At 37.4% G+C, this 13532-nt stretch overlaps 2 protein-coding genes across 2 annotated transcripts; both read left to right on the plus strand.

Annotated features, from left to right (window-relative positions):
• Positions 1–110: 110 nt before the first annotated feature.
• LOC117269974 (kynurenine--oxoglutarate transaminase 1-like) lies at positions 111–5355 on the plus strand. Its single transcript, XM_033647358.2, has 13 exons — positions 111–189; positions 271–329; positions 1045–1192; positions 1327–1476; positions 1818–1904; positions 1998–2123; positions 2211–2331; positions 2418–2494; positions 2586–2675; positions 4086–4272; positions 4583–4662; positions 4791–4877; positions 4983–5355. The coding sequence occupies exons 2-13, from the start codon at positions 277–279 to the stop codon at positions 5040–5042; spliced, it is 1266 nt and encodes a 421-aa protein (XP_033503249.1). The 5' UTR covers positions 111–189; positions 271–276; the 3' UTR covers positions 5043–5355.
• A 704-nt stretch (positions 5356–6059) lies between these two features.
• On the plus strand, positions 6060–12257 carry spout1 (SPOUT domain containing methyltransferase 1). The gene is made up of 12 exons (XM_033647094.2): positions 6060–6135; positions 6218–6257; positions 7696–7809; positions 7893–8052; positions 8143–8232; positions 8312–8361; positions 9003–9133; positions 9546–9618; positions 9732–9830; positions 10017–10119; positions 11101–11248; positions 11421–12257. The coding sequence occupies exons 1-12, from the start codon at positions 6088–6090 to the stop codon at positions 11505–11507; spliced, it is 1143 nt and encodes a 380-aa protein (XP_033502985.1). The 5' UTR covers positions 6060–6087; the 3' UTR covers positions 11508–12257.
• The last annotated feature ends 1275 nt before the right edge of the window (positions 12258–13532 follow it).

The raw sequence follows: 13532 nt of genomic DNA on the forward strand, positions 1-13532 counted from the left end.
GTCATTGCTGCCTCTTATGCATTGTGTGACCACTCTGACGTTTTAAACATCTCAGGACTCTTGCAGGGAAACAAAAGTGCTGCCATATAAAGATACAGAAGGTTGAAAGGTCGTGGGAAGGAGGGGTGGAGGAGACTGAATGTTGCAGTAAATCTGAGTGAAGTGTGTTCTATTAGAAACCATCAACAGGTGAGTACAGCAGCAGCACTGAAGAGACATTTCTATAATAACTGCAGCTTTGAGCGTGCTTGAAATGTGCTTTCATTTCAGATAAACATGTCCCGACGACTTTATGCTCGCAGAACAGACAGTGTGGACAACAGTGTGTGGTAAGTGGTAATGACACAGGTGGACTTTTGACACCTGAGCTCGTGTGAGTTTGTTGACGCCAGTACAGTTCAATCAGCCTGTCAGTGGACAGTTTGTTGTAGTGGAGTATTCATTGTGTTTTTAATCATTCAGACGAAAAGGAAGCGAAACAAACAACTGTGGTGATAGCAGACTGAAGGATTTTGGTATCCTAAGCTGAGCCTATCGAGTGGCTTCCTCTCCTGCTGGATGTATTGATCATGCCTTCCTCAGCTGCTGCTCATTAGTCCTGAACTTTGTCCTCGAACAGCAACATGATCCCTCAGTTTTCTAAGCTTTATTTATTTGTTGATTAATTCTTTCAAAATCAGAAAGCAACTGTTAAACTTTCATACAAATGCAGCATTAATAACTATGAACATTATGTCCCTGTTTATAACTGCTATTAACATGTGTGTTGAGTGATCCGATCAGAAGTGTGAAGCGCAAAATATAAGTGTAAGTGTACATAACCACGAAGACACACTGTGATCCGAACACTCAAACCTCATGCCGAAGTGATCTGGGATGCACTGGACCACATTGTAGTGTAAACATTAATGCGTCCCCAACAGGGACTACATCATCAGTGCTGCAACCCCAGCTGCACCTGTTTATGCTTCTTCTACTGTTAACCTTTACAGATAATTTTGAGAATATCATCATAGTGCCTGACAAGCAGTGTTGCACCAACAGGGTTGAATTCGCACAGCTGGCAGCAGACTACAAAGCAGTGAACCTTGGACAGGGATTTCCTGACTTCTCCCCTCCCAAGTTTATCCAGGATGCATTTAGTGAAGCTGTGAGTGGAGGACCCCAAATGCACCAGTATACCCGACCTTTTGTAAGTGGAAACACACACTTGGTCCCAGTTTTATCCTTCTGTGTCAATTTCAGTCATTTTCAGCAAGTTTTAATGAGACACACAGATACAGAACAAACTGTAAGAGTCACCTTACATTTCCTTCCCCTCCTCAGGGCCATCTCCCTCTGGTGAAAAGTCTTGCTAAGTTCTTCGGTAGGATTGTGGGACGTGAGATTGACCCTCTTGAAGACATCATGGTCACAGTTGGAGCTTATCAGGCTCTCTTCTGTGCATTTCAGGCTCTGATTGATAAAGGGGATGAGGTACAGAAATCAACCCAACACAGTTTTTTTTTAAACTTAAATTATTTACAGATGCTCTATACTTTGTAATAGAAGAGTCATTATTATAACCCTCGTGTTTATTGTGTGAAGACGGATAAAGAATTAATATTTGGTGACATACTATATTACTTTATAATGGGCAATAAATTAAGTTATATTTTAGTCTTTTGTGTAGTTTACTCTTCTAGTTCTAAATGGGAAATATGGAGTTTTACTTTGTTTAAATTCTCCTAGTTTTACTTTCTACATAATAAAACTTACAGAAATGGTACCAAACGCAGGTCACAAGCTAAGAAAAATGGGAAACATTTGTCTTTCAGGTCATAATTATTGAGCCATTCTTCGACTGCTATCAGCCAATGGTGAAGATGGCCGGGGGGACGGCAGTCTATGTACCTCTGAGGCCAGTGAGTTATAAAGCATCTCCTGACAGCCTTTGACATCTCTTTAAATGTATACATCTATCTTAAAGGATTTTAATTTTCTTTGTTAAATTTAAGAAAGTTGAGGGAAGCACCGTCCTGTCAAGTGCAGACTGGGTTCTTTCTGCTGAGGAACTGGCCAGTAAATTCACTCCACGCACAAAAGCCATCGTTATCAACACTCCCAATAACCCACTGGGCAAGGTAAGACATTGCAGTCGACGTTGTCATAAATACGTCATAAAGTCATCATTGTCATAAATACATTTCACACATTTATGTCCTTTACAGGTTTACAAGACTGAAGAGCTGCAAATGATTGCTGATCTGTGTATCAAACATGATGCGCTGTGCATCAGTGATGAGGTGTACGAGTGGCTGACTTATGATGGAAACAAGCATGTTAAGATAGGTGAGCTGAACAGAGTGCTCACAAATTATAACATCACATTATATAAAGATATTAATATATTAATGTATTAATGTATATAATGGCAGCCAGCCTTCCTGGCATGTGGGAACGAACCATCACTATTGGCAGTGCAGGAAAGACCTTCAGTGCTACTGGCTGGAAGGTAATGCACACACTGAGAAACAAGGTCATAATTTGGTTCACTACAACTTGTTGTGATGGGGGGTTTTGCTTTGTTTTGTTTGTTTTTTCAGATCGGCTGGACTATTAGCTCAGAGCAAAACATCAAACGTCTGAAAGCCATGCATCAGATGTCTGTTTTTGATTGTGCAACCACTGTTCAGGTAAGGGAAGAAGTAAATAAAGAAGAGGAAGTAAATATAGTAGATAAATTTGAGAGGAAAATACATGAGTAAATAAATCATAAATCATACAGAATTATATGAAAATGGATACTATCTGTAGCAGGGATACTCAACTTGCTTTGCCCAGGGGGCACTTTTGCAAAAGGACAGGAAGAAAGGACATTCAGCACTAAGCTCGGCACTGACCTCTGTTGGGGAGGTCTAGGGGATTCGACCCTTTCTTAAGTATTTTTTCATTTATTTTTTTTTGTTTAAAATTAGCAAAAATTGTTGATGCTTTTTGTGCACCCTGGTGCATAATTTAAAATGTAAGTATAAAAAACAAATCAATTGATTTTCTATCACGGGCCATAAATTGAGTATCACCTATCAATAGCATTTGCATTTCATTTGTCTTTCATTTGACTATTAAAATGAGCCTAACAAATATTGATGTTTGAGGCCATTACTGTTCTAAATATTTTTTAGTAAAAAAAAAAATCCAATAACATTGGACACATTGAACATTTATTTTTGTTACATACACATATACTGCAATAATCCTTCATAATCCAGATCCCTTCAGTTTTGCTTTTTTTTTTTTTTTTTTTTTTTAAAGAATTATTACCAAGGTGCATACTAATACCTAGTTTGGTATATGTACTAAAATGTCCTGTTACTTATCGGCCAACAAACATCAATACAGATACAAATGCAACAAGCTAATACTGTCCAATATGATAAAGATTTATTGGTCTAATTCTAGGTCTAATTACAACATGGGTTTGAATATTTTACACAGTGTAAGTGGAATATTGGAAGAAGCACAAAAGAGAATATTGTATAATGGTTTACGATATGGCAAAGAATGTTTTTCTCCTGACATATCTGTACATATCCTAATTTTTCCTTTTTTTCTTCCTGTTTTTGCTATCATTTAATAGTACAGTTTGTTGAGATAAATAAATAGTAATAATTATAATAAGTTAACAAATGTAATCAAAAGAAGGGTGGCAAATATACATTTTCCACTTCTTCCATATGTTATCAAATTTAATTTCCTGAAACCTCATTGAAAAGGTTATTTTTTCCATTCCACAGATTTCATAAATAATATCATACCAGTACCTTATAGATGGGGCATCTGGCTTAGGCCATTTCTTTGTAATTGCTTTTCTAGCAGCTACCCTCAATATTCCAAATAAGTATTTTGTTTTAATATTTGTACATGTTGAAAGTAGGAGCCCACAAAGGGAGTTTGTCCCACTTAAAAGCAATTTTTGTCACAAACATAGTCACTAATTCTATATAATATATATCCTATTTTTCATACCTGTTTCTGCATATAATGCACTGCTTCAGATCTGTGTATCTCCCTTTGCTCCTCTCATCCATCCCTGCCTTCAACAGGAGGCAATCGCTCGTGGATTTGAGCGAGAATACGAGCTGTTTGGGACTCCAGAGAGTTACTTCCAGCAGCTGCCTGCATTGTTGCACCAGAAAAGAAACAAGCTGGCCTCGTGCCTGGAGAGTGTGGGTTTGCAGCCCATCATGCCAGAGGGAGGCTATTTTCTGATCGCAGACATCTCCTCTGTCAGTGAGTTCTCTTATTTACCTCCTATTAAACCGATGAAAATTCAACACTTTTAATTTCTCTGGGGCTTATTTCAAATTCTGGAGAAAAAACCCCCATTTCAACCGATTTCATCAGTCATTCAGAAATCATTTTCTGGTTATTGTTGGATGAGTGCTGCCTGCTATATTACCTTTTTAAATGAACTTACCATGACAGGAAACTGTGCAGTAAAAGTAAAATTTTCTTGTAAATAAACGAAGACATTTGCAGCTTGAATAGGTTATATTTATTAGTGAATTGTATTGATTACTAACCCTCTTTTTTTTGACAGAGGTGGACTTTAATGACTCCATGAGCGCTGGGGATGAACCCTATGACTTCAGATTTGTTAAATGGCTAACTAAAGAAAAGGTAAATAGAAAATGTGGTGAAAACATGATTTAATGTCATTAAAGATATAAAAAGACTGTAAGTTTTGTGTGATGTGTGGTTCTCTCAGCTTCTTTCTATGTAATTTGGCATTTTTTTTAAATCTGTAGGGTTTAGCAACAATCCCAGTCTCTGCATTCTACAGTCCAGAGCACCGACAGGAGTTTGACAAATACATCCGATTCTGTTTCGTCAAGGTGAACACAATGCAATTTATTACATTGAACTGAATCTGATTTTGATTGAAGTCATTGTGTTGCTCTTTGTCAGTTGTTCTCAAACTCACTCTTTTTTGTCTAAAGGAGGACTCCACTCTGGATGCAGCTGAGGACATCTTGAGAAAATTAAGTCAAAGACAGTAAAAAGTGTTGAGCACACACCCAGGTCATGGGAATCTTAAGTGCTATAACGTAGGCAACTGAACTTGCTTGAGTTTCTTGAAGATGTTTAACCTCTCCTCCAAGAGGCTTCTTTAGTTCCAGTTTTTCTTCACACTGTACTAGTCAAAACACTGAATGACTGTAAGTGTTTCTGTGTGATCATTTCTATTTTACAGAAAACTGTACATGAAATATTTTTCAATATTTTATTTCTCAGTATGTGCGGAGATATTTGTCATGTACCCGAGTGTCCAAAATTTTGAATAAAGCTTTATAAATTCTCATCTTCATTTAATTAGTATTACCCTTCTCTGTCTCATAACCCTGTGGCATGGCCTGTGTTATAAATATATGTGAATGGTGCTGTCTTTCGGTGTCCATATTAACAGTGGAAAATGTTGCCATTATAGCCAGGCCCCTTACACAAAAAGGACATTTTATATAACCACCAAAATAATTAAATTTGCAGACAACAAATGTCTCAGTGCTTGAAAAAAACAAAACAAATCTGATTACAATAAATAAATCCTATGATACCAACCTGGCCAAAAATCAAGCATATTTTGTAGCTGATGTTTGAAGTAGACTTAAGTAAAATTTCTCATTAATAATTTTTACACTTTTGGCAGTCATAAATATATATATTTGCATATAATGTGTTAAAATCCAATAAAAACATTTGAATAATAAATATATATATATATTTATTTTATAATATAATAAATCACAAAAACACACGTTCAAACTATCGCCCTCTAGTGGAAATTTAAGTTTCCTACATTTTCCCTACAGTCTTACAGTAATTCTAGGATCCTAAATTAAGTAAAGAGAGAAAAAGGCTAAACCTTACATGCCAATATCTCTATTAAGTTCCAGTTGTATGTTTAAAAAGAATCACAGAAGTTAAATCTGCGTCTTATAAAACTTTAACTTTTTCCAGTCTATGGCCAGAACCAACAGACTTTTATTTTGAAACGCTGATTCCGACCCGGAAGTCAATAAACTTCACGTGTTGGTGTGTGTAAAAATGTCCACTGGCGTAGCAGTGAAAAGACCCCAAACTGTGCCCTCTCAGGTACTGTTACGATATTGTTTTACATCCAAATGATGCTCTTTTTTCTTCTCATAGTTTATAATGTGTTTGTGTGTCTTTACAGCCGGAAGAGAAGGTGGACTGGAAGAAGAGGAAAGCAGAAAGTGAGTAAACAGCTAGCTACATTAGCTAAAGAGCTAAATCAGTTTTGTTTGACACATAAGTTACAGTTAGCTCTTTTATTCGCCATGGCGATAAGGTAAAGTGTCTCAATGTGTCTTTGTTCAAGAATAAGTGTGTGGGTTTTACTTGTTTTTATTTATGACGTTATAGTAAAGTAATGCCTCAGTATTTCGTATGATGTTTTAGCATGTGTGTGGCCACAGCATTAATGTTTATGATCATTTATACTTCTAATAGAGTCGTTTCACGTAGTTGTTACCACTTTAGCCCCTGCACAGCACTCACTCTGAAGATTCTGTTGTCAAAGTTTAACTTTAATTTGTTAAATTTAGGTGTAAATAGTCAAGTGTAGTTATTAACAGCCCCAAATCTCAAATTTGCCTCAAAGGGCTTTAAAATACAACTGATATGACACTTTCTGTGGGGGGTCAGGATGAGTCACAAAATGATTAAGTAACCAGGAGAAAATGTATGTATGTATGTATATCTGTTCCACAAAATCACACTCACACACAGAGGGATGTTGTATGCTGTAAAGCCCTGTGAGGCAAATTGTGATCTGTGATATTGGGCTTTAAAAAGATTGATTGATTGATTGATTGACTTATATTTTACACCATTTATATAAATCTTTGCTTTTTTCCTGTATCTGTTGTGGATACTTTAACCTACAGGCCTCTCCAGATCCTTTGTAGAGCTGTGACTAATGATTATTTCCATCAGCAAGTAATCTGCCATGATTTTTCTTGTCTAAGTAATTAATGGTTTGGTCTGTAAACCATCACAAAATGTTGAAAAGTGTCAGTTATAATTACCGTAAGTCCATATGGATGTCTTTTTCCCTCCAACACGCAGTCCAATACTCAAAGATATTCAGTTTATTATCACACAAGATAAAATAGGCTAAAGCAGCAAATCCTCATAACCATGAAGCTGTAACTAGTAAATGTTGGTTAATTTTTACTTGAAAATGAATTGAATGATTATCAAAAAATGCTGATTGCTTTCCTGTCAATTAACTAATAAACTATTTTTTTTTCAGCTTAAATTTCTTAAGATGAAATCAGACCCGAGGAAAAGTAAAATAAGAAGTGTAAAAACCCAACTAGGGACAAGAGTTGAAAATTAGCAATAGCTATAAACTCTCTGTGCAACACATCAGTCCCATACTTTGTATTGGAACTATGTTAAATTGCATCATCCCTATCAAATAAAAAAATAAAATAATAATTAAAAATAAATAAGGATGAAATATTATGCTTTCGGTTGACCTGCTAATAAACTCAGATGGGGTCACATGTAGATTTAGCCTTATTTAAAAGGGTCACAAGCTGAAAATCTTTCAATTTGGATATTTCCAGTTTGTCTTCCCTAAACCTAACTATCTTATTAATGTCAATGATTGTTCTTCAATAACAGTAAAAGAGGCTAAGAAGAAAAGGAAAGAGGCCAAGCTGATCAAAGAGTTGGAAAAGCAGAAACAGCAAGAAGCTGCAGACAGAGCGCAACATGAACAAAGCCAAAACAGTAAAGGTAACCATATTATCTTGTCATTGGTTGTTATCATACCTGTGAATGGAGTGCTGTAACGTGTGATCTGCACATGTATCTCTTAGGTCGGGCATACACAGTGAGTGTGGCTCTGCCAGGTTCTGTTCTAGATAACGCTCAGTCCACTGAACTTCGGACGTACCTGGCCGGACAGATTGCCCGAGCCTGTGTTGTGTTCTGTGTCGATGAGATCGTTGTGTTTGATGAACAAGGGGAAGATGTCAAGTAAGTTAACTTAAGAGGTACAAGTTATTGGTTAACACTCTCCTGCGGCAGCAGAAAGCTGATAGAAAATATTCTTTCTTTGTCCCACAGGAGCGTTGAAGGAGAATTTAAAGGTGTTGGGAAGAAGGGACATGCTTGTATTCAGCTTGCAAGAATACTTCAGTACCTGGAATGTCCACAGTAAGTAGGGCTATATTATCAAATCACCAGCATCAGCCCGTTTTATTAGACTGTGATTACAGCTTTTCTTCTCCACCAGGTATCTGCGCAAGTGGTTTTTCCCAAAGCATCAGGATTTACAGTATGCAGGTAATAGTTCAAATTTACTTTTCATACGTTCATTTATAGCCAGGGTTTTCAGCGTCTGACACTGTGCCCCATGCCCCAATTCCGCACTTCCTGTTTGCAGTGTATCCACCGATGCACAGACACGTTACTGGGTTACTCTGATAATGGAAAAATGTAATGGTCCATCATTTCTAAGCTGATTCATTGATGTTTATCAGCAGTGGATCATAATATGATTTGCCTGTATGCCATATCTGTGTGTCCAGATTTGACTGAGTTATGACTCTGAAAAGGAGTACAATGTGTGACACAAAATGCTGCAGTCAGGCTCCAAGGATTTTATAGAGTGGTGTTTGCTTGTGTTCACTTTGAAATAAAGTTTGAACTATATTTTGCTACTTTTCTGACAAAATGTATATAAATGTAAACACCTTGATGCTGCTGCTGGAGTAACTTCCTATGGTTGTTTTTGGCAGAAAGTAATGTCCAATCATCATACAAGACTATTGTTTCTGCAGTGAAACCATATGGAAATACAGAGGGTGCAATTTGATTATTATCTGAATATCATATCTGCATAGAGAAATTGTATATGATGAAGTGAGGTGGCCATCAAAATGATGTGTTTTCTCAAGATATTGGTCTTTTTTTTTTTTTTTTAGGTTTGCTCAACCCTTTAGACAGTCCTCACCACATGAGGATAGATGATGAATCACAATACCGGGAAGGAATAGTCCTCGACAGGCCGATCAAACAAGGAAAAGGCTCGTTGGTCAACTGTGGGATGAGAAAGGTGAGCATGTCTTCATAGAGGTCGCTGTCACCAACTGATGTGGACACTATGATTAAAGTTATTGGCGTTTATAAGGATGTAGGGTTGCAACTAATGATTAATTGACCAGGTATTCGCTTGATTAATCAATTGAAAAATGGCAGAAAATAGTGAAAATGCTTATTGAAATGTCCCAAAATATCTTGTTTTGTCCAACCAACAGTCAAAAACCCAAATATATGCAGTTTACCATCATTGAAGACAAAGAAAATCAGAAAATATTGATAATGAATGAGCTGAAACTAACCATTTGTGCTTTAACAAATACACCAAGAATTAATTAACAGTCAAAATCCTTGTACGATTATTACTCTGTTGATAGACTATTTGTTTTAGCTTTATCAAACTCATCTCTGTCCATCTGCTCCTACAGGATGTTCGGATTGATAAACAGCTGCAGTCTGGACTTCGAGTCACTGTGAAACTCAATAAGATGCAGAATCAAGGTAATTTTGTCCGTCTGATTGACATTGATAATGTTTGATTTATGTTTTTTCGGAGAAAAGATCTTATGTTTCTGCAAATTAGTCCAGTGTGTGTGTCTATTCGTCATCCTCAGAGAGTAAACTGTGTAAAGGCATGGTTGTGGCTCCTCACCTGCCCAGGACTGAAGGAGGGCTTTACTGGGGTTACACTGTCCGCCTGGCGTCTTCCCTCAGTAGGTTTCCTTTGCTTGTGATACTATCAGGCATGTGCTCCACATTAATTTGCAACAGGCTATAGGAATAAGAGCCGAATAGCACTTTTTTATTCATCCACGCATCCTATTACATTGTGTATTCAGTGTGAGGCTCAGCCCTGCTGTGATTACTTTATCCTCATTGCTGTCGTTGTGTTAATACAGGCGCAGTGTTCACAGAAAGTCCCCATGAAGATGGATACGATCTGACGATTGGTACATCAGAGAGAGGCAGCAACATTGACCAAACAACCCTTTCGCCATTCAAGTAGGTTCAGAGCCAATGAGAGTGAGAATTTTTTTTAATTTAGCTGTGCACATAGCACAGCAGTGTTGGTCTGTTGGTTGGTTGCGACTGAAATATCTCAACAAATAATGGATGAATTGCCATGAAATCAAACACCTGTGAGGGTATGTGGGGCCTGCAGTTTATAACAGTTCCTCAAATTTAATAAGTTGATCATGTGTTTTGTATTTAAAATCAAAGTAACCAGTAACTATAGCTGGCAAAACTAGAGACTATTTTGTGATGGGATCGCGCTAGCCATGATACAGTGATCGGCTATTTAAGAAGAATGTGGGCCAGGGGTGTAAATTGTGTGTTTACGTGTGTGTTTGTGTTTGGGAGGGTGATGGCCCCTTCCCTACTTCCTACCCCTCGACTTCCATCGCCTTTACTCAGACCACACCCATCTTCAAACCTGGCCTTCACCTGTAAACAATTGTGACTGTATCTTGCATGGTTAAGATGCTATCAGATAGATAGATAGATAGATAGATAGATAGATAGATAGATAGACAGACACCTGGTAAAGAATTCATAGCAGCTTCTGTGGTAGTTCCTGCTACAGTTGGTGTCTCCAGGACCACATTTTGCCATGATGACACACAGTGAGACTCAAAAGGTGAAAACAGCATCAGCCACACTGTACAGCCACTTAAGTACAGTTTAGCACAGTTTTGAGATACTTGCACTTAACTAGTGTATAGTACTTGAGTAGATGTACTCAGTTACTTTCCACCACTGCATGCTGACACACCAAACTAAGCTGGTGATCATGGTAGACATAGCTACTAGATATCCACGTTAGCATTGTCATTATGAGCATGTTAGCAAGCTGATATTAGCATGTAGCTCAAAGTAAAACCTCACAGAGCTGCTAGCACAGTGTTAGACTCAGTCTTATGTTATCATAAATTGTATTTTAACATTTGAATTAGTTAAACTTGACTCTCTTCCACGTTTCAGGCATCTCTTGGTAGTTTTTGGAGGTCTCCAGGGACTGGAGGCCAGTGTAGATGCTGACCAAAACCTGGATGTGACCGACCCCAGTGTTTTATTTGACCTTTACCTCAACACATGCCCCAGTCAGGGCAGCAGGACCATTCGCACAGAGGTGAGGGCTTATTATATGACTTTGTTTTAATCACTGAACTTTGTGACTAGATAAATCTACACCATTTGTTTGAGTAAATGCCGAACAGTCTGTGAGCAATTAGGATTAAATGTAATTGTTGTGCTCGCTGATGTGAAGCAGCGTGGTAATTTAGTTTTTTGTCTCTCAACAGGAGGCCATCTTGGTTTCCATGGCAGGGCTGAGACAGAAGATCACAGCTGCCTTTTCAGACGCTCCCAATGGTTCATTAAAGAATTAGCGATGAGATTAAACAGACATGCTGGCTGACATTTTGTCATCAAACTGGTTCCACCACTGAGATGTTCGTCCTCCATAATTAGATCTTAAGTTCTGCTCACTGTCAAAACAGCTGTCGTCTCAAACATCACATCAGTGCATTGTGTGCAGTCGGTGCTACAAACCTTATTTGGTCTTCATTCTGTATGTGTGTTTGTAAATGACTCAACAGATTGTACATATTTAAATACAAATACTATCCACAAGGTTGAACTGACTCATATTGTATTTTTCAAAGCATATAATATGTTTTTGATAAACAGTACAGAACTTTTCATGAAAAACAAAAAAAAAAACAACGTTGAGACTGACACAACATGGACAAACAAATGGCACTGAATATTTTCATCAATAAACATCAGAGTCGGCTTCAGGTTTCTGAGCGAGTAGGTCAAACACATGCCTGCGTTAAAAGAAAGTGGCCCCATCTGTGTTTAATGCAAGACTACAGGCCTCTATAGCTCTCAGAGTGTGTTGCGGGTGCAATCACTTTCCTGTTGCCGTGCATGCTGCATGCATCTGCCCCTTCTGTATTAGTATTTCATTTTTCCTCATTCACACAAGTAAGCCAGGTACAGATTTCATTTTAATGCCAGGTTTGCAATGTTTTTCTGGGTTAGTCATGGGCTTACTGTCCAGATTATTAGGTACACCAAGCAAAAAGTTATGAAGTGTGATACAACAGCCCTGCAATAAATAATACCTGCATAAAGGTTGTAATGTCCAGTTTGAGTTTAAACTGTTTAAGAGAGATGGTGATTTAAGTTTTTGGTTACTCTGAAGCCTGTAGTTTGAACTGCTGTTCTATTGTATTGAGTTGTATGCACAGGTGTTTCTAATACTCCATTCTCACTGATATATTGTAAATTGGGTGGACAAAATTTAAGGTTTACAGCTCTTCTAAAATTAAGCATCATGTAAAATTCAGTAATGTTACTATTTCAATGTAATACTTCGATAAATTTAGCAGGCAATTTAATGTCGGTAAGGTAGTACAACAGTCGATTAATGTATTTCCCTCATTCAATTTTGATCATTTGTTTCAAACAAGTAAACGATACCGCCGTTTCTGATCACAACTAATCAAGCGCATTGCGTACCTCTCCTGAAGATTAATATTCTGACAATGTTTTTACAATTACTTGCAAAAGGCAACATAGTTTACAAAACTGCACCTTCCTCTGCTTCAGTTAAGTTTTAAAATTGCAATGTCACTTTTAATTGAATCGTGCAGTCCCTAGAGCAACATACTAATACATAACACGACCATGATGCATTCTGTGAACTAGTTGAACTGAAGCTGCATGCGTTGGTATGCCACTGAGGTAAAAAGGTTTAAGTTCATGAGGCAACAGTTTTATGTTTATAGTCTAAATTCCATGAGAACATTCAAATCAACATCTAGTGCAGCAAAAATGACACAATGAAGTACTAAAATCTTCAAATTGATGCTATAAATGATAATATAATGTATAATGTGACAATCAGTATCTCTAGAATACATTTGGCGCCACATAATTTCCGCAATCTGAGTGTGTCCTATTATTACAAAAAGAATAATTGACCCACAAACAGTTGTGTAATTAGTCAGTGTTGAATTACACAAAGGTATCTGTAGCACCAAGTACAGTATGCTGGCAGTCGTGTTTACTCATGAGTCGGATATTTCCTGATTTAAATCCCATTTTTGCTCATTTTAAGACTTATTTAGTTGTTTTTAAATTAAAATATATGTAGAAATGTTTATACTATTCAAGCCAAGACAATGGAGAAAGTATGGTTTTGATACTGTCTCCGAAACGTACTCTACTTACTGCATCCAGCCACATTGCTCTTACACTGCATCAGAGGGCTCCAGTGTACATGCATGTTGAATTAGTGGTCAGCTGAATCTCACTGCAATTACTGTTGAGTATAATCTCCGTATGATGGATGCTAATGTAAAGCTGATAGAATATAATGTTTTGTAGGCCACTTAGTCATATCT

The sequence above is a fragment of the Epinephelus lanceolatus genome, chromosome 19, assembly GCF_041903045.1.
Source record: "Epinephelus lanceolatus isolate andai-2023 chromosome 19, ASM4190304v1, whole genome shotgun sequence".
Taxonomy (NCBI): Eukaryota; Metazoa; Chordata; class Actinopteri; order Perciformes; family Serranidae; genus Epinephelus; species Epinephelus lanceolatus.